At 57.7% G+C, this 23,822-nt stretch overlaps 1 protein-coding gene and 1 long non-coding RNA gene across 2 annotated transcripts in view; one reads left to right on the forward strand and one right to left on the reverse strand.

Annotated features, from left to right (window-relative positions):
• JARID2 (jumonji and AT-rich interaction domain containing 2) overlaps positions 1-23,822 on the forward strand; it is a 250,040-nt gene that overhangs the window by 215,731 nt on the left and 10,487 nt on the right. Inside the window, 8 exon segments of the mRNA XM_025891071.2 lie at positions 3,392-3,525; positions 3,527-3,628; positions 10,893-11,940; positions 15,186-15,688; positions 17,696-17,788; positions 20,527-20,645; positions 20,735-20,805; positions 22,000-22,114. Coding sequence (XP_025746856.1) covers positions 3,392-3,525; positions 3,527-3,628; positions 10,893-11,940; positions 15,186-15,688; positions 17,696-17,788; positions 20,527-20,645; positions 20,735-20,805; positions 22,000-22,114 — 2,185 coding nt within the window.
• On the reverse strand, positions 13,160-15,224 carry LOC141370092 (uncharacterized). The gene is made up of 3 exons (XR_012373831.1): positions 14,272-15,224; positions 13,841-13,909; positions 13,160-13,764 (listed from the first exon to the last, which is right to left on the reverse strand). It is a non-coding gene; the product is annotated as an uncharacterized lncRNA (long non-coding RNA).

The following is a 23,822-nucleotide window of genomic DNA, read 5'->3' on the forward strand; positions in this document are numbered from 1 at the left end:
GAGAAGCCGACTACCAGCTGAGCAGGGAGCCCGATGCAGGACTCGATCCCAGGACCCTGGGATCATGACCTGAGCCGAAGGCAGACGCTTAACTGACTGAGCCACTCAGGCGCCCCCCAGAGAGAGAATCTTGAGCCAGCTCCCTGCTCAGCACAGAGCCTGACGTCAGACCGGCTCCATCTCAAGATCCTGAGATCATGACCTGAGCCAGAACCAAGAGTCAGGCACCTCAGTATGGACATATATTTCATTCCTCCTGTGTACATACCAGGGAGTGGAATTGCTGGGCCACACGGTAACTCTGTTTCATTTTTTGTGGAACTTCTGGCCTGTTTACCAAAGTGGCTGCAACATCTTACATCCCCCCCAGCAGTGAAGGAGGGTTAGAATTTCTCTGAGTCCTCACCAGCACTCCCCATTATCTGTCTTTGGAGGACGGCCATCCTACTGGATGTGAAGTGGCTGGTGTCTCATGGTGGTTTTGATCAGCATTTCCCTGATGCTGATCCACCTTCTCTTTGTACCATCCCTGAAATCATCACGGTGAGAAAGGCAAATAAGGATCTTGGTACAATGACAAAAATAATTTTGACCCAGGGAATCCCCTGAAAGGGTCTCCTATCCCCCCAGGGGTCGAGTCGCTCATTAAACCAGTAGAAAAATACCAGATGTGTTTTCAGCATTGATTTCTTCTTGCCCGGGCTGGGCATCAGCAACACGTCTTTTTCCCATGAAACAGAGCTCTGCCCAGGCCAGCCCCTTGTCCTTATCAAAGCCCTTCTTCATGCTTCTCCGGGCAGGGAGGACAGAAAGCAAGAGGAGGGCTTGCCAGGTGGTCTGACTCCTTAGTCGTCTGAGCCGGTCCTTCTGAACGGGCACTGGGGAGGTTTCTCAAACCTCCATGCATGGAGCATGCGTTCTCCCCATTCTACAGAGGAGAACACCGAGGAGCAGATAAACTTGCCGGGTCGCAAGGGAATTGAGCTGCTACATAACACAGTGTTACAAACGAGAACAGACCCATGGGAGCACATCTCTTTAACTGAATGAAGGGAAGTAATTACAGAACTGACGAAGTGCAGAGGAGTATAGAATATTTGAGATTTAAAAAAAAAAAAAAAGACAAAATTCCAAACGAGCCAGGTTCCCGTGCTGTTTTCAGTAAAGAAGCTGTGTTCACTGCTCTAGAAAATGGGTGAATGAATGGTCAAGAATTGCCTAGATCCATGTTCCTTAGCTTCAGTTTTAATCACACCCAAGTATGGCTTCTTACGGATGTTGCTTTTAATTTGTCTTGAAAGTAAGCACAGATGCTGTCGGTGTGATCGATGGACTCTGACAAAGTGCAGTTACTGACACTTAGAATAAATGCCTGTCATTCACGGCTCTCCAGGTTCCCTGTAACTGAGAACATCCAGGAGAACCTCCCACAATGCCGCATCATACACCGTATTTTTGATGCGCAGGGTCTTTCACTGCAGGATTGAAACTCTGTTTAGAATAGGCAGTCACTGAGGTTCACAGCCAGTCCAGGCAGGAGAAACATAAACCTCTGTTCTGTCGTCTGCCTGCTTGTAAGTAAGTGGACTAAAGACGACCGTGTAAGCGTTGCGATCAGAAAACAATCAGGAGGAAACGTGGAGGGCTCTCTTAGCATTTGGAAATACGGGTGGGCTTTCTAAGCATAAACATGAAGACAGATTTAGAAAAAAAATGGGTTAGGGGACGCCTGGGTGGCTCAGTGGGTTAAGCGTCTGCCTTCAGCTCGGGTCAGGATCTGAGGGTCCTGGGATTGAGCCCCGAATCGGGGTCCCTGCTCAGCGGGGAGCCCGCTTCTCCCTCTCCCTTTGCCTCTCTCCCTGCTTGTGCGCGCACGCTCTCTCTCTCTCTCAAATAAATCTTAAAAAAAAAATTAAAAAATGGGTTAGCAGATTTAGCCTCACAATAGATGGGAAAGCAAAAATGACAGAGAAGAGGAAAATATTTGCAACCTCTGAGGCATCACAGTCCTTTAAGGGACATAATGGAGGTGAAAGAGAAAGTTCAGGGAGCTGGAGGTGGCTGTCCTCAGAAGAGAGGCTTCGTTGGTTTTGGGCTCATGGAAGGGGGCCGGGGGTGGAGGGGCGAGAGGCTGCTTCACGCCAGCAGGAGGAGGCTCCCACTGAGAGGAGCGGCCGGGCCCGTGGACCCTGTGTCTGGACTTCTGCACAGCCCAGTCGGGGCGGAGAGCAGGTGCCCGAGGGCGGTGGGCGCGCGGACCTGCAAGGCTGGCCTTTGTCAGGAAATGCACCGGGAGCCCTTCACAAAGGACAGGTGCAAGGGTTCCCCGGAGCGTCCCCGCCTGTCCCTCCTTTCTCCTTCCCCGAAGGAAGAGACCAGCCACCACCACCACCACCACCACGGCTGGGATGGTGTGAGGGGAGGGGACCCCTGTGCTGAGGGAGGAACAGGTGGGAACGGCTCACAGATTCCGGGGAGAGTGGCCAGACCCACGGGTCTGTGGTCGTCAGCCCCAGCTGTAACGCAGAGGAGGGGACACACGACAGGAACCGAATCGGCGTTTTCCTATAAAGATGCCAAGCATAGTGCTGCCCTCTTCTGGAACTGCCTTGGTGGGTGGCCTCCAGGGGGTCGGGGAGGGCAGGTGGGCCTGGGAGGCAGGCAGCCGACTCCAGCAAGCACTCCCCTTCTCTCCCTGTTCTGTTGGCTTCATCTGTAAAATGGGCATGTTGACCACGTCCTGCCGGGCCCTTCGGATTCTAAGGCTGGGCACGGTCCACTGCTTGAGCGTGTTGGCCGTGACCGCCGCGAGGGCTTCTGGAATGGAATCAGGTCTGGCTGCCACCCTGATGGGCTCTCTCCCCTCTGGTCGCCCTCGGGGCACTTACGGGAGCTGCATCTCTGACCCGTATCTGTGGGCAGATCCTCAAGTCTCCCGACGACGCATGACTTTACGTCTGAGAAGATACGATCCAGATCTCCTGCGTCTTCATACGCGGGCGGTCCTGTTTTCGGGATGTGGCCGTTTGTGTTCGTTTCTTCGGTTTAATTTGTCTTTTTGTTTAAGGTGTGATGTTGGTATTCTGAGGGCTGCTGGGTTTGTTTCAGTAGGGTTTGTTAAAAATAGATTTTTCAAGCGTTTCAACCACAGCAAATAATTCTTTGGATGTGCTTCGAATGGTTTTTGTCTCAGGGCCTGGGCTTATTCCCGGTTTTTACGTTGGGGGTGGGGGGGAAGGTGGTGTTTTGACTTGGGGTCACCCTCGGGCGTGGATGGGACTCGAAGCCCGTCCGGAATGCTTTCTTTCCTCTTGACATCAGTGCCTTTGGCACTCACGCGATGGTAACAGCCCCTGATGTAGTGACCTTGTTCTCTCTCCTTCCTTTCTAGTTTTCAATGGTTCCAGCAGGCCATCACGGGAGAAAGAACCTGTTCAAAAACACAAAAGCAAAGAGGCCACTCCCGGGAAGGAGAAGCACAGCGATCACCGGGCTGACAGCCGGAGGGAACAGGGCTCAGCGGCTCCCCCCCCCAGCAGCCCCATCCACGGGCTCCTCGGCCAAGGGGCTCGCTGCTAACCACCACCACCCCCCTCTGCATCGGTCGGCTCAGGACTTACGGAAACAGGTAAAGCCCGGTCCTGCTGCACAGGGGATCTCGCTCTGGCCCCCAGGCTGCCTGCCAGATGCCACTTCCCCATGTCACCAACATAACTGAAGGGGACATGGGAGCTGGAGCCTCACGAACTCCGTAACGAGAGAGCTCACACCGCAGGAGGGTGGTGCTCAGAGGTAGGACGGGGAGGGAAAGCTCGCCTTTGCACAGAGGGGTTCATGCACACGCCCCTGCTCGGAACGTCTGTTGGCTGGTCTGGTGGTGCGTTCGCATTCAGCCCTGGAGTGCACCCTGGGATCCTGTGCATTGGCGATGGACAAAGGGAACTTGCCTCCTGCATTACCTCCTTCCACCCCTGTGTCCCGGGCGCCAGATGAGTTAGAATCCTCTTGCTCTCTCCGGTTGAGCCCAGAGAAGCTACACCTTGGAAACGGGCCAGCAGACTGCCCAGCGCTGTCCAGGGACAATCCTGGTCTGCTTCCCTGTTCTTCGTAACGTGACAGGTTAGCGTCTCTTGCAGGACTGAGGAGCAGAGGATGAGCCTGGGCGCTCACCGCTGAGCAGCCCCTCCCCCCCACGCCCCAGATCGGCAGGGTGCAGCTACATCTAGCTCTCCAGCCCCACTTCCCCCTGTCCCCCTTTCGGGGTCGCACTAGGTAACACGGATCCTGTCAGGAAACTCTCAAGAATGGCCTCAGGCTCAGCCACTCCTGTTGTTCCTGTCTTTGGGCAGTGATTTCTCAGGGCCCCAGGAGGCTTGGTCGGGAGACAGGCAGGTGTCTGGAGGCACACAGTGGAAGGGCTGTGTCCCCTGGCTGGTGGCATTTCCACTGACCCCTCTGCTCCTTTCTTGCCACATTTTAAAGTCATGGAGCCTTAGGGATCGCAGATGAGCTCTCCTCACGGGGTATTTATGACCCAGAGCTAACCTTTTCCCCAGAGTAGACCAGAGACTGACTGTAATCTTTAAAGATTGATCAGGGCAAGGACGGAGATTTCCTGAGCGGCAGTGTTCTGGAAAGACCAAGAGATGGCGGGGACACTGGAATTTCTCCCTTTGTGGAGCTGCTCTTTACGTACGACCTTTCTTGATCTTGGTGATGGCATGATTTCTCCCTGAATATGTGTATTCGTGTTGTGTATTCGTGTGCATACGCATGGGAGTGCACGTGTGTGTTACACATACGTTATTAGTTTTACCCTTAGCTTCTACAGGTGATTCAGCTCTTCGGGTGGGGCGGGGTGAACAAGGCAAGAGTCCTCATACTGGCGTTTCCAGGGTCCTCACATATTTCATCCTCGGGCCTGTTATTTTGAGATCGAGTAAGTAGTTGTAGCGTATTCCCGAAACACAGACCTCACAGTTTTCCTTGAGAGCACAGCCACGAGTGATTGTGGGATTAATTGGCCTCCCGGGTCCCTGCTGGATGCCCAGTTCTCGAGACCAGGACGCACCATACCTGTGTGTTTTTGGCAAATCATCCCCACTCCCTTTCCAGAGAGTTGGCCTGATAGGCACTTGTGCACAATCCTCCTACAGGTGTGTTGTTTATGAAAGAGAAGAATTAAGAAGGGACCTCCAGAGTAAGGGGAGCTTGCACCTGTGGGGCAGGGACTGAAGGGCTTATAAGGGGCCCCCGAGTAAGGGATGAATAGGACTTGATGTTCAGGCGGAATCATGATCATGCGTGTGCACACACAGCCACACGTGCACCCACACATGTACTTTGACCCTCACGGGTGAGTCTGAATTGAGTAAACCTCTGGTGTCAGTTGGTCAGAGTGCCCCCTCAGCCCAGCCCCTCAACTCGGCACGTCCCTTTGTAACTGAACGCTGGAGGGAAGAGTTGGGGGTGTAGGGAGGACCCCTCCACCCCCTTGCTCCCTGGCATGCACATGCGGCCCGTTTCACACGTGTGCAGCCTGGAGTCGGAGGAGAAATCCGGGTGCCCCTCGTAGAGCAGCCTCCTGTCCCTGAGTAACTGCAGGAGCCTGGCTTACATGCTTTTTTTCAGGTGACCACCTTTGCAGGTGGGGTGTCAACGTGTCCTGCTCAGGTCTTTTCTCCTACCCCCTCCTCCCCGGACCCCAGAAGGGCCGGCCCAGGGCTCCAGCTCTCATTTGGTGCTGACCATGACCTTCACTGAATCTTAAGATATCTGACCCTCCTGGGCCCTGTTGTTCATTTGGAGGCAATCATGCCCACTCCCCTCTCAACAAGATTGGGAGAAATGAAAGGACAATTTAGAAACCACGAGATCCCTTTATTTAAAGACTGAAAAAATAAGGTCAGTAAAGGTAAATTGCAGATTCCTTTGTAACTGCCTAATGGAAATGACTAGAATCTGACCTTTCATCCTTCACCCGCATCAAAGATAGGGGCCAGAGGGTATGTTGATTTTTAACTTCAAATAGGATTAATTTATCTGGGTCCACCTGAAATCGAAGGATGAACGATTATCATAGTGAGGGTGGGTGGGCGGTAGGGGGGTACAGTGTCCAGGGGGTGCTGCTCAGAACGGGCTTCGCCCTGTTTGCGCTGATGCACTCAGAGGCACTGATCGCTTGCTCTTTTTACTTACAAGAGCCCCTTCCTTGTTACCTTGCACGAAGCCACGTGTTCCTGGCTGTGCTTTGTTAGAGCCTGAGACTGAGCCTCCGAGCCTGGGCCTGTGCACTTCCCCTTCCCAGCCTCGCGCCTTTATGATTGCGGCGGCGCTGTCCCTGTCACGCGTGTGCCGCCCTGGGCTTGTCGGGGGGCAGTGGCAGGTAACGTGGACATGAGCTCTGTGTCCTTAACCTACCCCTTCAGTTTAAATGCACTAAAAGACCGTAACACACTGAGGATGGTAAGACCAATGACCTTAGGCCCCCAGGGGAGGGTTTTGAAATGTTGGTTTCCAAGAGCGTCTGGAGGAGGTCTTTACTCTTTGGAAGTTTGTGCGGTCGGTAAGCCTGGAAGTAGATTGTCAGGCTGCAGCAGACGCAGCCCCCTTCCTGACCTTCCGTATCGTGCTGAGGCTGAGCCCGCACCGTGGAGGAGGTTCGCCTCGTGCAGACTCGCTTGGCGGGAAGATCTGCTGAGCTCTGGGTCCTCACAATCAGCTGTACCCGGGTTGCCAAAAATATCTTGGCCTCAGGGATTCAAAGAGGAGGTTTAAACTCTGATCAAAGAATTGGGAGTAGTTTTGTTTTGTTTTAAAGTTGTGGAAAATAAAATAGAAACATCCAGAGAGAAAAAAAAAGTCAGAAAATCACCTCCACTGTTAAGAATGTTCAGGGTTTAACTGTTCCTCATCAGATTACACTTGTAGGTGGAATTGTACGTGTTGGTGGCGTGTTATTTGTGACTCAGTCGCCTGTAGTCGGAGCAGGTGCCTTCAAAGGTTTAGGGACTCCCACCCGAAACCCACGCTCATGAATTTGGGTCTCACCCTTTCTCTAATGCAGGAGCCTGCTGTCCCAGCAGGCCTTCCCCCTCCGGAACTCACTGCCTGTCTGGTGCAGTTGTTCATCGCAGGCTCTTTGGTTTTTAATCCAAATTTTAAAGTTCAAGCAGGCTCTGCCCAACCAGCAAATGTTTCTCCTGAGCATCCCCCCTGAGCCCCTCCCCAGCTCTGCTGGGGTCTGAAAGGTTGGGTCGGGGCTCCTGACTCAGCAGCTCCCTCTGGTGGGAGATCGGAGCTGACGATGGGATTTCCGGTTGTGAAGGGAGGACGGCTTCTATGTCTCGAACCGCCTCATGGCCGCATGTCTGGGGGAATGGGGCTATAGGTGATGGGTGGATGGTGGTGGGCAAAGAAGAAGCTGCAGATGCCCCACCTCCTGCAGAGCTAGGCGGTTGTGGGGGAGTGGGAGACGAAGGCCAAAACCCCTGCCAGAGCCAAGAGAAGGAGCAGCTGGGAGAGAGGGAGTTTCTCAGCTCAAGTGTGTGATTGCACAGCAGAGGGCTCTGCCACACACACTACCTTCGCTTTAGTCCTCAGTGAATTAAGTGACCTCTCACGTGCCCTGGGCAAGGTTGGGCAAGGACTTCCCCAGGGCCCGCGCCAGTGACATCAGACCCGCCACTTCGTGCGCTGGCTGGCTGACCCGGGAGTTTTGTTAAGCTGAAACTCGGGGTTTGCTGCTGCTTGATAAGGCGGTGGGTGGGGGTGAGACCCTCAGTGGCCAGGTGACACAGTGCTCTCCGCCATTCCATTTGAACATTGGACCCCTGAAGACAAGGACAGGCCAAGGAGTAGGCAAGGTTGTGTGCAGACAGGTGAGTCCGAGGTTGCTGGTCTTGTTCGGTCCCTACCTTAGGTCACACGGCGCCGTGGGTGGAATGGACAGATGGGTTCCCGTGACGGGCCAGCTTGTCAGCTGCATCCAGCCTCTGCTGGCAGGCGTAACACACTGGGTGGGCAGTGGGGTGCGGGAAGAAGGAATACGATCCATGAAATGTGCCCTTTCCAGGCTCCCTAACTTATTTTTTGAAATCAAGGTCATTGTTCTGATGAGTCCCGAGGGAGATGCCTTCAGACTCTGAGCTTGTGATGTGGACATGTGGTATAGGATTTGGGTAGCTAGCTGCTCTTGAAGAGGGCTTTGTAAGGACGGTGAGGAAGGAAAGGACTAGAGGAACTCCTTCTGGTAGAGCTGGGCATTTGGCTGCACATCTTGGCAGTAACCACCAGTATTCAAGGTGACAGAAATAGGTAAAGAAGAGGGAGGTTCTTTTTGCCATTGAAGGTGGCAGAATCTTTCTCTAGAATTCTGCCATGCAGGGAATTGACCTCCCCCTGGACACCGGGAGAGGTCATCGGGTGCCTCCAAGATGGCAGATGGATGGACTGAAGGCCTCTGCACTCTTCTTTGAGGTGGGGTCTGAGAGCTTCCCCTCTGGCTGTCCAGTCTCCCGCGGGTGCTCTGGGAAGCGGGGCACGGGCTCCCACCCTCAAGGACCAGGTCAGCATCCGCGGTGGGGGGCTAGGCTGTGGAATCTGCACTGTTGGGGCTGGGCGAAGACTTGGAGTAGGCTGTCCTCTCTACGGTTAAGCAAAGACCGAGGGCCTAAAGGGCATGTTTTCCACTTCAAGGATCCCGGATCCCTGAGGCCTCTCTGTCTCTTGATGATGGAAAAAAATCTCTCCGAGCCACAGCAGGATTTTACTGTTTTTGTTTTTCTAAACGGTTTGTTTTGTGTTTAGTTAATGGAAGCATTTAAAAAAAAAGATCTTTGTATTCCCTGCTTTACCTCCTCTTCCTGATCCGTGGTTCTCACCGTGGGAAGTTTGTCTGCCCCACCCGCAGGTTGTACGAATGTATTTTTCGCTTACTGTTGCTGGGCTGCTAGTTGTTTTGTTTTAATTTCCCGTTCTCTATTCCAGACCCCTCTGCCCCCCAGCTGATCTGGTCAGTCCTGCTTCTCTGTAGTGGCAATGAGCATTGTAGCCCCTGGGCCTGCCCTGTGGTCTCCCCAGGGCGGTCTGGCCCCTCACTGAGTCCACACTGGGTCTCCAGAAACCTGACTCCGTAGACGCCCCAGGGTTGGCTTATGGAACACAGCCTCCCCCCAGGAAGTTAGGGCTTTGATTGGACTCTGTAGAGGCAGTGGCATATAAAGAAATATGTTTCTTTCTCCGTTTCCAGATTGCCTACTGATAGTTTGCCTCCGTGGTTCTCAAAGTATGTTCTGAATCGGCCCCGGCATTGCCCGGGACCTGGTTAGAAATTCGGGTTCTCGGGCCCCACCCCAGACCTAGTGGCTGGGAAAGCTCGGGTGTGGGGCCCAGTAATCTGTTTTGGGGACAAGCCCTCCAGCGGATTCTGACAGCCCTGGTTTGGATACTGATGGGAAAGTTCTGGTTTTGTTTTTGTTTTTCCCCGTGGGGGCGAAGTGCATTTTCCTGGGCTGGGCCCGGGCCTCGGGCAGAGGTCACTTGGACTCAGGCCGTGTCCTGCAGAACCTGACTCTGGCGAGGCAGCTTCGGGGCCCATGGGAGCCGCATGTCTCCGCCTGGCGGGACGGGGCGCTTGTGTGTGACTGCAGCTGGTTGGTCAGCTTCCCTCACTTGGGAGCACAGGCTCCTTCGACCCAGTCACCTCCTCACAGGGCTTACTGATTGGTGAGAGGAGATGGCCATGGTTCTGTTTCCCGGGGATTGTGTAATTTTTAGTCGGCCTCTTTTGGAGGTGGTGGTGCCCCTGGAACTTTGGAGTCCGTGTTCCGAATTCATGTTGTAGATGACAGATTGAAGCCCAGGATGCAAACGACCTGTTAGAGGCCACCGACAGGCAGAGCTGGGATGGGATGTCCTCCCCAAAGCTGCATCCTCCACAGCACCTCTGGGCTGGGCCCTTTCTCATCCTTTGGAAGTGATGCGTTTGCGGTGTCCTCCTGTCACTCTCCAGTTTCGCTTTATAAACAAGGGTGACTTTTACGTGTCCCAGAATTACTGCCGCGTCCAAGCCGTGTGGAGGGGCTGCTTGGCTCACCCGGTTCCCATAGAACCGAACGTGGAGTTTGTTGGGGCTGGGAACACAGGAGCTGTCCGTGCCTGAGAGGGCAGGCGGGCGGGCGGGCACCCTCTACTTGGCCGAGAGATGAGGTGCTGCATCCCTGTTCCCCGGAGCCCCGTCTGCATGACCACGGGGCAGTCCGAGGCCAGCCGCAGGCAGCCACGTGCCCGGGCGTGCCCTGTGACCTGCATGGGAGCCGGGCCACATGAGTGCGCTTGCTCTTTTCTCTCTGTGGTATTTTCGTTTCCTTCCGTATTTAGCACCTAGGTTTAAAAATTCTGTGGGCAGAGCCTGCTGTTCTGTGGAGCATGCAGAACAGCAGACTCGTCTTTTCTTGGAACGGGGGGGGGTGTGTGTGTCCGTCTGTCTGTCCGTCCATCCCTAAATGGGCACAGGGGCTTGCCGCTGTAAATGTCCTTAACCTGTGACAGGTGACGGCGGGTGACTGCACAGGTTGTCATCGTGAAACATTGATTTCCTGGAAGAGCCCTTAGCAGGAACGTGAAAGCCACCCAGGAAACCGTGCTGCGGGCACGTGGGCAGGCGCCATGTTTTTGTGCGGCAGGATAGGCATGTGTTTGTCCGAAGGTCCCGAAAGCGAGTGTCTTGAGACTTGCGTTCACGGCCGTGTCTGTGGTGCGCCCTTGTCGGGAACCCCGTGCCGCTGCTGCGGCCGGCCCTGCTGGGCCCCCTGCGGGGAGGGGTCACCCTCTTGGAAGATACTAATTCTGCTTCTCTTGTTCCTCCCCCTGCTTCTCCTGCTGCCTCCCAGGTGTCGAAGGTAAACGGAGTCACTCGAATGTCATCTCTGGGTACAAGTGCAACCAGTGCCAAAAAGATGCGCGAAGTCAGACCTTCACCGTCCAAAACTGTGAAGTACACTGCAACGGTGACGAAGGGGACTGTCACATACACCAAAGCCAAGAGAGAACTGGTCAAGGAAACCAAACCCAATCACCACAAGCCCAGTTCCGCTGTCAACCACACAATCTCAGGGAAAACTGAAAGTAGCAATGCAAAAACCCGCAAACAGGTGCTATCCCTCGGGGGGGCGTCCAAGTCCACCGGGCACGCCGTCAATGGCCTCAAGGTCAGTGGCAGGTTGAACCCAAAGTCATGCACTAAGGAGGTGGGGGGGCGGCAGCTGAGGGAGGGGCTGCGGAACTCCAAGAGGAGACTGGAAGAGGCACAGCAGGCCGAGAAGCCGCAGTCCCCGCCCAAGAAGATGAAAGGGCCGGCCGGCTCTGCCGAAGCCCCCGGCAGGAAGGCGGTGCCGGCCCCCACGGTGCCGGCCCCTGCGGAGAAGGCTCTGCTGCACGGGCACGTGAAGAAGGAAGTGCCCGAGCGGAGCCTGGAAAGGAACCGGCCGAAGCGGGCCACGGCCGGCAAGAGCGCGCCGGGCAGACAAGCACACGGCAAGACGGACGGCGCCTCCTGTGAAAATCGTTCTACCTCGCAAACGGAGCCCTTGCACAAGCCGCACGAGGCGGCGGCCAAGCCCGACAAGGGGGGCGGCCGGGCCGGCTGGGCGGCCATGGACGAGATCCCCGTGCTCAGGCCGTCTGCCAAGGAGTTCCACGACCCGCTCGTCTACATCGAGTCGGTCCGTGCTCAGGTGGAGAAGTACGGCATGTGCAGGGTGATCCCCCCTCCGGACTGGCGGCCCGAGTGCAAGCTCAACGACGAGATGCGGTTCGTGACGCAGATTCAGCACATCCACAAGCTGGGCCGGCGCTGGGGCCCCAACGTGCAGCGGCTGGCCTGCATCAAGAAGCACCTCAGATCTCAGGGCATCACCATGGACGAGCTCCCGCTCATAGGTGAGCACCCCCCCCCCGGCTGAGATGGGGAGGACCTCCCTTGGGCCCCCCAGTGCCGCAGACTGGGGCCTCCCCCTCAACACGGGAAGTTAGTTGGTGGCTTCCAGCCTGGAGCCTGGGAACCCAGCTCTGGGCGGGGTTGTTTCTCTGGAGGCCTGTAGATGCTTGTCTCTGCCCTGTGTCCTCACGTGGGCCTCCCTCCTAAGCTTATTCTTGGCGTCACTTTCTGGTGTCATAAGGACTTCAGTCACAGTGGGTTAGGTGCTATCCCTGTGGTGAGGGAGTGGGGGGGAGGGGCATCCAAGATACTTCGTTTTACCTTCGTCATCTCTTTATAAAGACCCTGTTTCCCAGTCCAGTCAATCCTGAGGCACTGGGAGATGGGGCTTGAATACTTGAATATGTGGGTGACACAGGCCAGCCCACTTCTCTCTGTGTCTTCCTCGCTTTTCCTTACTCATCACTTTTTCTAGTGACCAGCAGGGCCCTTTCAGAGACCACAGATCAGGGGATGGGTTTAAGTTTCTCTCAAGAGCCGGGACCACTCCAGAGCTCATCTCGGGGGCCCCCGGTGTGAGGGAGCATCGTGGCAGATGTGGGGGCCCCAGCCACAGGCAGAGCCCACGTGTCCCTCCTCCTCCTCAGTGCTGCTGCTTGCTCCTCGAGCATCCCTCATCTGTTTGGGATGAGCTGGGTCTGCAGAGTGGGGGCTTCCTTTGGGGACAGCCGGGTAAGGGTAAGGTCACGCACAGCCTCCCTGGTTCAGCTCCAGACCTGTGAAGTGGGGCTTGTTGCTGCCTCCCATTTCCGAGGTCCCGAGTGTGCAGAAGCGGGGAGGAAAGGAGCCATTTTAGCCACCCAAGTGTCAGGAGTTGGCAGGAAGCTCAGGCTCCCTTCAAGATGGAGGTCTCATTATTCTCTCAGCAGGTGCCTGCCACGGCTAATGCCTGAGTGGGAATCACTTAATTTGAAAAAGACCTTGGTTTTGGGGTCTGCGCTCCGAGATGGCATGGTGTCAGCTGATGGCGTGGGGCTGTGGGAACGGGCTGAGCAGGCGTGAGCGGTCAGTGCGGGCTGTGCCCTGGGTGTCCTCAGAGCAGCCCCAGGCCCTCCCGGTCGTGGTGAGAGGTCTGAGCCCCCCCACGGGGGGACCATGGGCCTTCTGGGGACAGGTGAGGGAACCGGGTGACATAATGACAGCCGGTAACCCTTGGTTCAGGGTAGGTTTACTTTTTTTTTTTTTTTAAGATTTTATTTATTTATCTGACAGAGACACAGCGAGAGAGGGAACACAAGCAGGGGGAGTGGGAGAGGGAGAAGCAGGCTTCCCACGGAGCAGGGAGCCTGATGTGGGGCTCGATCCCAGGATCATGACCTGAGCCAAAGGCAGATGCTTAATGACTGAGCCACCCAGGCGCCCCGAGAGTAGGTTTTCTTAACCTCGAGCCCTTCCCATAGACCCCGAGGCCAGGTGGACCTGTCCCCGTGGTGTGTGTGCACGGTTTGCTGATGCATGCAGGTGTAGCCCCTGGTTTGTCACCATCTGTGAAAGGGGTGCTGGGCCGGCCTGTTACTGTAGAGGCCTCGGGCCCTCGTCTGAGCTTGGCCTCCCCACTGAGCAAGGGACTTCACGGTTTTGTGGCCACCTTGCAGAATCTGTTCCTCCTGCGTCAGACCCTTGGGGAGCAGGGGGGCGGGAGGGACTTTGCCACTTGGCAGCCCAGCGGCCCTGCAAATGGGCTGATGGGAGTGGGTGAGGGGTCCACGAAATGATGCATTTCCAATCAGTGTGTGCATTTTCAGGTGCTCCTGGATTCTAACGATCTACAAAGAGAAAAATACGAAAGTTATGGTTTGCATTTCTAATCCATCTGTGCCGAGAGCGGCTGGGGTGGCTCACCTTCCTGTCCACCTCTGCTAGTCCACAGCGTGCCACCAGCCTCCGCCCTCCTGGGTTTGAGCTGCAGACCTGGAGTGAGGGAGGGGCGCTTGGCCTTTGGCCTCTCCTGGCCAAGGGCAGGGCGAGTTTTCTCTGATGTGTCCAGCCTCTCACCAGGCAGAGCTCCTTGATGTGCAGGCTGCCACACTTCTGTCCCCTGGTCTCATGGAGGGGCTGGGGAACCTGTTCCCCCATGCATCCCCGCCTGCCCCCCCACGCCGGCAGTCACGCGATGCCCGGCCCGCCCTGCACTGGGATGCTGTTCTCAGGCGGCCCTCAGATACCACAAGAGTTTGGCTTCTTTTACTTTGGATAGAAATCAGTCCCCATCCTCCAATGACCTAAAACTTAATTTTTTACTTCTCTCACCTAGCATTTTGTTAGATATTTACCTCCCAATAGTCAGTGGATGGTTATTCTGGAAGATTTTGTCCTCCTTGATTGTCTAGAGGGAGCTTGCCTTCCAGGCCCCGTGTAGACAGCCACTCTGTGAGCATTCAAGTGTATTTGGTTTGGACGTGCATATGTACCGGTCTGTGATTTGGTCAAGGGGTGTGGTGAACGCTAGCTTCTGAGGTAAGCAGTGTCTTGGTGTGCATGGACGACGGGAGCCGAGGGACGGGCAGGACTGCCCTCTGCCCTCTCAAATTTTGCCCCTGGCCCTGGAGATCCACTGAGATTGAAAACCAGTTAGTGCGTGTGTGTGTGTGCGCGTGTGTGCGTGTGTGTGCACGTGTGTGTGCGCGCGCGCGCGCCTGGAGGGGCTGGGGACAGGCGGCACGTACTGCACATGTCCGCTTTCCTGAGCTCACAGCGGTTGTGGGGGTGACATTGGGATGCGGGTGCCTCAGGGCGGCACAACCCAGGCCCTGCCTCCATCTCAGGGGAGGAGCTCCGTTTCTCAGCTGGTTGCACCCGCCTCCTGGGGTGCGAGAGGGGGTTGCAGCGTTCGAGCTGCCCCCTGCTGGGGGAGGGAGGTGGCCCTCCTTCCGTCCAGGCCTTTGCTTACACCTCAACTTCCTGGGGACACCTTGTCCGAGCGGCGCAGCTGAGCCTGCAGACCCCGCAGCTCCCCAGCCCCTCTGCCGACTGCGTTAACCTCCGCGGTGCCCCAGACTGTCCGCGTCCGTCTCTGTAGACTAAGCTCCGCGAGGGCCAGGAGGGATGCCGTTTGCCGCTTGGAGCCTGGAGCCTGGTGGCATCTGGGGCCCATAGTGGGCGTCCCCGGACTTACCAGGTGGACGAAGGTCTCGTGTACGGTCCTTTTCACTGACTGTCCCTGTGCTTTGTCCCCTCGCCGTCCCAGGAGGCTGCGAGCTCGACCTGGCCTGCTTTTTCCGGCTGATTAACGAGATGGGCGGTATGCAGCAAGTGACTGACCTCAAAAAATGGAACAAACTCGCAGACATGCTGCGCATCCCCAAAACTGCCCAGGACCGGCTGGCCAAGCTCCAGGAGGCCTACTGCCAGTACCTGCTGTCCTATGACTCCCTGTCCCCCGAGGAGCACCGGCGGCTGGAGAGGGAGGTGCTGATGGAGAAGGAGATCCTGGAGAAGCGGAAGGGGCCCCTCGAGGGCCACACGGAGCACGACTACAACAAGTTCCATCCCCTGCCCCGCTTCGAGCCCAAGAACGGGCTCATCAACGGCGTGGCCCACAGGAACGGCTTCCGCAGCAAGCTCAAAGAGGTGGGCCAGGCCCAGCTCAAGACGGGCCGGCGGCGACTCTTTGCTCAGGAAAAGGAAGTGGCGCGAGAGGAGGAGGAGGACAAAGGCGTCCTCAGTGACTTCCACAAGTGCATCTACAAGGTGGGCCCCCGGCAGGGCGGGGGGGCGGGGCGCTGGCCGGGGCCGTGCAGGCCTGAAGCGCCGAGCGCGGCTGCACAGCCCGTGGGGGGCGCTGCGGGGACGGCAGGGGGGCGGGGCCAGCCAGCTGTGTCCCCACCTGTGGGGGGGAAGGGGGGGCGGGCGAGGCCGTGGGCTTCCGAGGCGCCGGCCCCGCACAGAAGCCTGGGAAGGCCGGCCGGCTGTGGGTTCGGAGCGCTCGGGAAGTCACGGCCCTGGCTGCCTGCGGCCACGCTTCTCTTTGCCCTCGGCTTCCGTTCTCTGCTCCTGTGTGAGGGACGGACCGGGCTTGCCTCCACCAACTTTCTCCTCCTACCCTGAGCGGGACTCCGTCTCCTTCGCCCTGGTCCCCCTCAGGGGCGCTGGGGGTGGGCAGGAGCCTCCTCTATAGCTAAATATTGCATGGTAAGAGGAACAGAGGGGCATGGAATAAATTGCAGAGCACTCTTTGGGTGTTTCCTGGATGTGTGCAGGAGAAGCTCTTCTCGGTTGAAGCCACTCGTTAAGTCCGGTGACTGCATCGCCAACTCGGGAAGTGAGATTTTTTTTTTTTTTTTTTTACTTCTGTTACTTAAGGACCGCTCAGTGAGAACGAGGCGAATCTGAGTAGAGTTTTTCTGGAAACGGGCCCTGTCACCGACCATTGTAGGGTTCGTCACCATCTGGTGGTGGGTGTGGTGGCCGCGGCAATGTCAGCAGCCCGCACCAACTTGGGGGGGGGGGGGCTCCTGGTTCTACCGGCCTGTCAGCCGGGTGGGTGTTGACCCTTGCGTGCAGGTGCCACCTTCTTGAGTTACAGGCGCTCTGCTTTTCAGCTGATGCAATATCCCGCCCCTCCTGGTAGTTGGGTTCTTACCTTGTCAGGAACAGCATATCTGGAGGAGTTTGGGGTCGGAGGGAAGTACTTTGTGTAGGTAGAACCCCACGCAGTCCCTTTAGATGCCAGGACTTGTGTGCTGATGGTGTTGATTGTCTTTCCGAAGGCAAGAGGATCTGCTTCCCATTCTAAACCCGTTACTTTCCACGGCGGTGCCCTGTCCCCTCGTGAGGGGAACCTTCCCTGACCACCTCAGCTGGAGGCCACCTTCTCCTGCCACCCCTGTCACCCCCTGCCTCCTCAGCAGCCCTCATCACCTTCCCAAAGGCTGTGTCCCACAGGCCAGAGACCTTGTCCAGTTGAGCACTGCTCCATCTCTGGCCCCTAAAACTCGGCCTGGTATACAGTAGGTGCTCCGAGAGCACCTCTGCAGTCGAGGGACGAGAAAAGCATGATTCTTACGAAGTCTCTGTAAAACGGTGCCTCCCCTCTGTGGTCGGTGAGCACGGGATCTAAGGTGGGATTTGCTGACCAGGACGGCGGCGAGCACATCCTCGTGCATGCTCCTGGGCAGGGGCCAGGGTGCTGGGTGTCCGGCAGCACTGGGTGCTTTTCCCGGGCGGTGTGCGGGGGGCAGCGCGTGGTCTCTGCAGCAGAGAACCCACCAGAGTGTTTCTGCCGTCTCGCCTCCACGAGGGGAGGCTGCTCACCTGGCTGGCTTTCAGGAGGGGGACCCTCAGGGTGTGGAGGGCACCCCACGTTTCTTCTAGGCCCTCCCCCATCCCTGATCCAGCCCATCCAGATGCCATCAGTCTCTCCCCTGCCCCCAACCCCTTCTCCTGCTCCTCAGGTGGGGTAAAGCGAGGAGCTCTGCCTGCCTCCCCATAAAGCAAAGTGTGTTCCCATGCGTCACGGGGGCGCCTCTCTGAGGCTGCCTGGTGTGCAGCCCCCATTTCTGCCGGCTCAGAGCTCCGTCTGCTGCCGGCACGGCGAGGGTGGCAGGTTGGGTCGGCACAGGTTTTTCTGCCTTCTCTGCTCACGTCAGCTCAGGACGCAAAGCGGCCTGTGGTCATGGGGAGGCGCTGGGACGCGGTGCAGCCTCATTTGGGGTGGGGGCTCTGCTAAGTTTCTTACGCTTCACTCTTTGTTTTCAGGGAAGGTCTGTTTCTTTAACGACTTTTTATCGAACAGCAAGAAATATCATGAACATGTGCTTCAGCAAGGAGCCCGCACCAGCTGAAATCGAGGTGAGTGGGGGGGGACTTGCAGTGGTGGGGAGGGCGCTGGGCCGGGCCCCAGGCCTCCCGCTGCCTGATGGACCGATGGGCTGTCGTCGGGGTCTGTTGCCGGGGGCAGGCAAGCCGCACCTGAGTCTGCCCTCGTTCAGAAGCAGAGGATGTGTACGGAAGGGGGCGCGCCTCCCCGGCTTCTCCCTGACTTGGCGGGATCCGTGAGACGCTGAGTTGGGGGTGAGCTCCAGGCGCGTCCCCTGCCCAGTGGCCGCTCCTCACCCCGTCCTCTGTGTGTCTGTTATGCAAGAGAATGTTTGGAATCCCTGGAAACCACAGTTGTGCGTTTTCTCCTCTGTTTTTTGTCTAATGGGATTGGCAGATTGCCATTTTTGTGCTTCTGCCAACTCTGTTCTTTGAGTTCATGTGAGGTTGGAAAGACAGGGAGCACTTCTGTGCCCAGACCAATTAGGGGGAGTTTCTGGGTGAGCCGCTGCGGCAGGACAGGGACCTGGTCTGTTTGTTTACCTCCCCCGGCTGGGGTCTTGCCGCTGGAGCCGGGCCCTGCCCAGCACTTGGGCCCGTCGGGGGCAGGTCGCCGGGCTTCTGCGGCTGGTCCGGGGCCGCCGCGGGTGAACGGGGCGCAGACCGCGTCTTTCTGTTGTCCGGCACAGGGTGTGCCACCTCCCTGGCTACGCCCGTGCTGGCCGGGAGGGGCCCCGCTTCCTGGGCGGGGACTTGTGAGGACAGTCACTGGACAGGCCAGGTCAGAGCAGGACGCCCGGTCCCCGCACTGCGGCCGTGTGGAGCCACTCCTCGGACAGCACCCGTTGGAAGCCGCCCCACTGCTTGGCTTCCCAGTTAGGGGAACTCGGTGTCCCGGTTTGGCCCCAAGTGTCTGTTGTCTCTCCCTTAGGCCTTAGGTCTCTGCTGGTCGCCACGGGCCACCCCAGCTCTGTACCCCGGGCGCCGCCTTTGAACACCACACCATGGCTTGACCCCTAGCCCGTCCCCCCGCTTTGGCCCCACCGGAGCCAAGTCCCATCAGCCACGACGGGCCCTGATTCTGGGACATGTGTGGCTGTCACTGTTGCTTCCAGAGGGCTCGTGGCATTTGTGGGAGAGATGTCTGAAGAAAGGGGTGGGACCCTTTGAGGTGAACAGCTGAGCTGGAGAGAGAGGCCCCAGCTGTCCAGCACAGGTCCCTGTGGGAGCCTCTGAGGGTACAGAGTTTGCCACTGCGTGTGGCACGAAGGACACACAGCTCGTTCTAGTCGCCTGCTCAGGAATATTCCTTCTCTCGGAACGTCCTGCTTTGTCTTCGGCGTTCAGCACCTGCGTGGTATCTGAACACGAGGGGAAGGTCTGCTCAAATCCAGACCTCCGGCCTGAGTCTGTGAGGCTTCTGGATCCTGTGAAGAGGGCCGGGTCTTCTCTTGGCTGGTGGTCTTCAACTCGGTGGTGGGTCCCCGTCTGCCGGAGGTTGCTGTCGGTCTGTGCGCCTGGCGGCAGGTGCGTCCCCTCACGCAGCCTGCGACTCCGGAGTCTCCTTCAGGGAGACGTGCTTAGGGAGCCCAGAGACTTAACGGGGTGGGATTTATTCTTGGGGCCTTCGACCTCTCTAGGCCGGCCCCCCCTTTGAAGAGCCAGGAGCACTTCTTTGAGCCGAACCGTACATCGTGACAGCCGGTGCTTGAGGGCTCAGCATCGTCCTCTAAGCGTGGTTCCAGCTACTCAGCTGTGCCAAGATCAGGGAAGGTGATGCTCTGCTTCTGGAATGAAAATTTAATGACAGAAGTGCTTCTGAGTTGGGGAAGTTGCCTGAGGGAAACTGAGCACCGCTGACCTGTTAGCAAAACTCGTTCCTGAGCCCTGCGCCCCTGGCTGTGTGGATAGGACTCGCTACCGTCCCCTGATAGGCATTTACAGCTGGTGGTGTGACATCCCCGTCTGATCTCGTTGGCCTGGTCCACAGCCCGGCTGGATGTCGTCCTCGCTGCTGGTGATTCTAGCCTGCGGCTGGGGCCGATGGCCCCGCAGAGAGGTCAGGATCCCCGGTGGTGGGGAGTGAGGGCGGGAGGTGTGCGTCGTCGAGGTGCCGGACCCGGAGGCCATGTTCATCGGTCTGAGGTTGGGGGGGACGGCTTCGCTTCCCTCCTGCTCTTGCTCCCCACCCCCCACACATGACTTCCACCCTCGCCATTTCTGAGCGTACGACTGAGTGACGTTAAGTGCCTTCACGTTGTTACGTGAGCATCACCACCATCCGTTTCCAGAAGTTTTCATCTTCTCACACTGAATCTCCTTCCCCATTGACCACTAACACCCCGGCCCTGGCCCCCGGACGCCAGCATTTTTTCCCTCTGACCCTGATGATGCCGAGTGCCTCCACGCACGTGGAATCCTGTGGCGCTTGTCCTTTTGCGATTGGCTCATTTCACTCGGTGTGATGCCTTCAAGTTCACGGTCGTAGCCTGTGTGAGAATGACCTTCGCCTTGAAGGCTGAGTCCTCTGTCGTATAGATTTTGTGCGCCTGTGCACCCTGGCTGCTCCCACTTAGCTGCTTTGAACACGGGGTACAGGTGTGCTCGAGCCCTTCCTTGGTTCTGGGGACCCAGCCCCCGCTGTCCTCCTCTGAGCTCTGCCGGGGGCTCTCAGCAGCAGCGGACGCGCGGCGGGGCCCTCCGTGGCCCGTGGACATCCCCGTGGCGTGTGCACACTGGGGCCGCTCACCGGGCCTCTCCTCTCCCCGCAGCAAGAGTACTGGAGGCTAGTGGAAGAGAAGGACTGCCACGTGGCCGTGCACTGCGGCAAGGTGGACACCAATACCCACGGCAGCGGGTTCCCGGTGGGGAAGTCAGAACCGTTCTCAAGGTAACGCGGGACACGCTCGGCCGTGTTTTGGGGACCAGACGGTGTTCTTCCCCGCCAGTCTGTGATGCCCCTCTGCTTTTCCTCTGCAGGCATGGATGGAACCTCACCGTCCTCCCCAATAACACAGGGTCCATCCTGCGTCACCTCGGTGCTGTGCCTGGTAAGCCTGACGCGGCTGCTGTCTTTGTTGTCGTTTTCGAGAGAGCGGGGTGGCGGGCAGAGGGAGAGCCCGACCCGGGGCTCGAGCCCACGATCCCCCCCGCCCCGAGATCATGCCCTGAGCCAAAACCAAGCGTCAGTGTCTTCACCGACTGCGCCCCACCCCCCAGGCACCCCGAAGTGGTCGCTGTCTCTAGGGTCCTGAGGCCTCTGCCTCTGGCATCTTGCAGAGCGGGCTTCACCCCACGTGACCACATGTGACAGGTTACCGTGCGGAGCATATATATTGGAAACTTTGCTCTTTAGAAAAAGAGAGGAAAAGGACCATTGATGTCCGTCAAGATGTGGAAAGGTGAACCAAATGATAGACTCTAGAGGCTGGGCAGACACATAGTGGCCAGCTTTCCATCTCACAGTTGGTATTTTCAAAGCTAATTTCCTGACTCCGTAGGGCTCGTCTGGGCTCCTAAGTGATTGGTTGTGGACAGTAGGGACAGCAGGTGTCCTGGGGGTTGTGGTCACTGAGGGCCGGGCCCCCTGGGAAAGGTGGCCTGGGGCCCTCCACGCACTGGTGGGGCCGCGGGGGTCCTCAGGGCCTCTGCAAGCGGTCCGGCTTGGCACGTGTGCCGTCCGTTCTCTGCCCTGGGGTGCAGCGGGCCGTGGCGTGTGGCACGGTGGTTCACGGGCAGCAGTCGTCATGGTCCTGCTCCTTGGGGCATCTTGCTTCCCGACTTGACTCCCACATTCAGATGTGTGGTTTTTTTGTTTGTTTGTTTGTTTTTGCTTTAAGATTTTATTTATTTATTTGAGAGAGAGAAGACAGACGGAGAGAGCCCGAGCTGGGGGAGGAGCAGAGGGAGAAGCAGGCTCCCCGCGGAGCAGGGAGCCCGACGCGGGGCTCGATCCCAGGACCCCGGGATCATGACCTGAGCCGAAGGCAGGCGCTTAACTCACTGAGCCGCCTGGGTGCCTCTAAGATGTTTTTTAATCCTGTTTTATAAGCGCGTCTACCTTCTTGGCTTCTCTGTGCAGCGAGCAGCGAGCAGCACCAGTGCCTTGTTCTCCCTGGTGGTATCTGATTTTGAATCCTTTTTCTTTCCCTCTTCCCCGTTTGGGAGGAAGACCAGGATTTCGCATTGCCCGGACTCAGAGACCCTGGCGCCGTCCTCTGTAACGCCTTTTCCTTTCTCTGCAGGAGTGACAATTCCCTGGCTAAACATTGGCATGGTCTTTTCTACCTCATGCTGGTCTCGAGACCAAAACCACCTTCCCTATATTGACTACTTACACACTGGTGCTGACTGCATTTGGTGAGTACGTCTGCCACTGGGGCACTTGGGTGGGGCGGGGAACCATGATTCCGGAACGTTCCTGATGCCTCTCCCCAGGCAATCGACAGCCCTGGGGAGCTTGCCCGTGTGTGGGGTGGTCCGCTGCTCCCAGTCAGGCGTGGGGTTTCTTACCCGCGTTGGAAGCGCTCGGGGTGGCAAGGCTTAGGAGGTTTGAAGGGTTCGGATTGTGAGCCAGGTTGAGCATCTCGTGCGTATTGGCCATTTCTGTTTCTTCGAGGACAGTACTTGGTGGTGGTGGTTTTTAGGACATGGTGTCATGTCAGGGGTGAGAACTGTTAGGGGAGTCCCGGAAAGGGGACCAGTCTTGCTGGCTGTGTCCCCAGGCCCCCCTCCCCCCAGTGTGAACCTGTCTCTCTCAAGCCTCACGTGAGGCTATTTTCAGCGTCCCCACTGCTCGTGTCTCTGACCCAGCGTGCTACAGAGAGTAGGTGTCCGTGGGAGGGGTCCCTGCTGTGGAAGAGGCGCGGGTTGCTCCCGCTGCTGCCCGGGTGCCCACCTGTGACCCTCGCCGGTCAGCCCTCGCCCGGCCGGCCTGGTCCACTCGCTGGCTCTCCGGGCCCTTCCCTCATGGAGCCAGATGGAGATGACGGCACATGATCAGCTGTCTTGTCTGACAGGCCAGCAACAGCACATCCGTACCCCGCTAACTGCATTTATTGTCCTAATGGGGTGATTAGGCATTCTTTACTAAAACAAACAAAGTGTTACAGCTAACGTCCTCCCTCCGAGAAGCCCGTGACTGCAGCAGCGTCATGATGGCTTCCCTGCTCTCGGGCCACGCGGCCACAAGCGTGCTTCGTGTTGAGGCCGGCTGGGAGGGAGGGACCCCCGTGGGGGCCTCCCTGCCCAGGAAGGGGTCCTCCGTGTCCTGTGGGGAGCTAGTGAGTGGCTGCCGGGCCGGGGAGGCTGAGTGGGCTGGAGGCCCGGGACAGAGCGCGTGCCGGCCGCATCGGGCCTGCTATTGCCCATGGACGAGCTGCTGTGGCTGCCCCAGGCCTGGGGTGCACAGGGCTCCATCCAGGCCTGCGACCTGACCCTCCTTGCCCCACGGGGTTGGGGGTGAGATGGGTGTGTTCGGGCATCCGTCCTCACGGCACGACCATGCGTGAGAGGTGGGCAAGCGTCAGACTCTGTGGGCCTTTGGAAGACTAATCCCTGCAAACCCCGCTGCTGGGGGGTGGAGAGGAGGCCGGGATAGGATCAGAGAACTTGATGGTGTGCGCTTTTTCTGAAAGCATGTGATTTAGGTTGGAAACCCCGGAATTAAGGCACAAATTAGGAACAGGGAATGTTGACATTGAAATAACCTAAGCATTTGTAGAAAATGTGAATGTGGGGATGGCACCCCCTATACTGAACCAGGATCTGGCCTCTTGAGTGCGGAATTTCCCCACAGACACCAGTGCTGAGGGCCGGCCGGGGGCCTGGGGGATGCCGCAAGTTTGGAGCTGGTTGTGCCGGGGGCAGGGACTGCTGATGTGAGCCTCCCGACTGTCACCCTGCTTTGAATTTTACTGGAGGTTTTCGTTGGCCCGTGGCCTGCTCGGACCGCTCCGGGAGTGTGTTCCTGGTGGGCCCTCCTGGGACACTGGTGACCCGTGGCCTGCTCCCCCCCGTGACGCAGTGAGGGTCCGGAGTCTCCTGTCGGTTCAGTTCTGCCTACGTC

This window comes from Callorhinus ursinus, unplaced genomic scaffold (assembly GCF_003265705.2).
Source record: "Callorhinus ursinus isolate GAN/ISIS: 27379988/994484 unplaced genomic scaffold, GSC_fseal_2.0 scaffold26, whole genome shotgun sequence".
Lineage (NCBI taxonomy): Eukaryota > Metazoa > Chordata > Mammalia > Carnivora > Otariidae > Callorhinus > Callorhinus ursinus.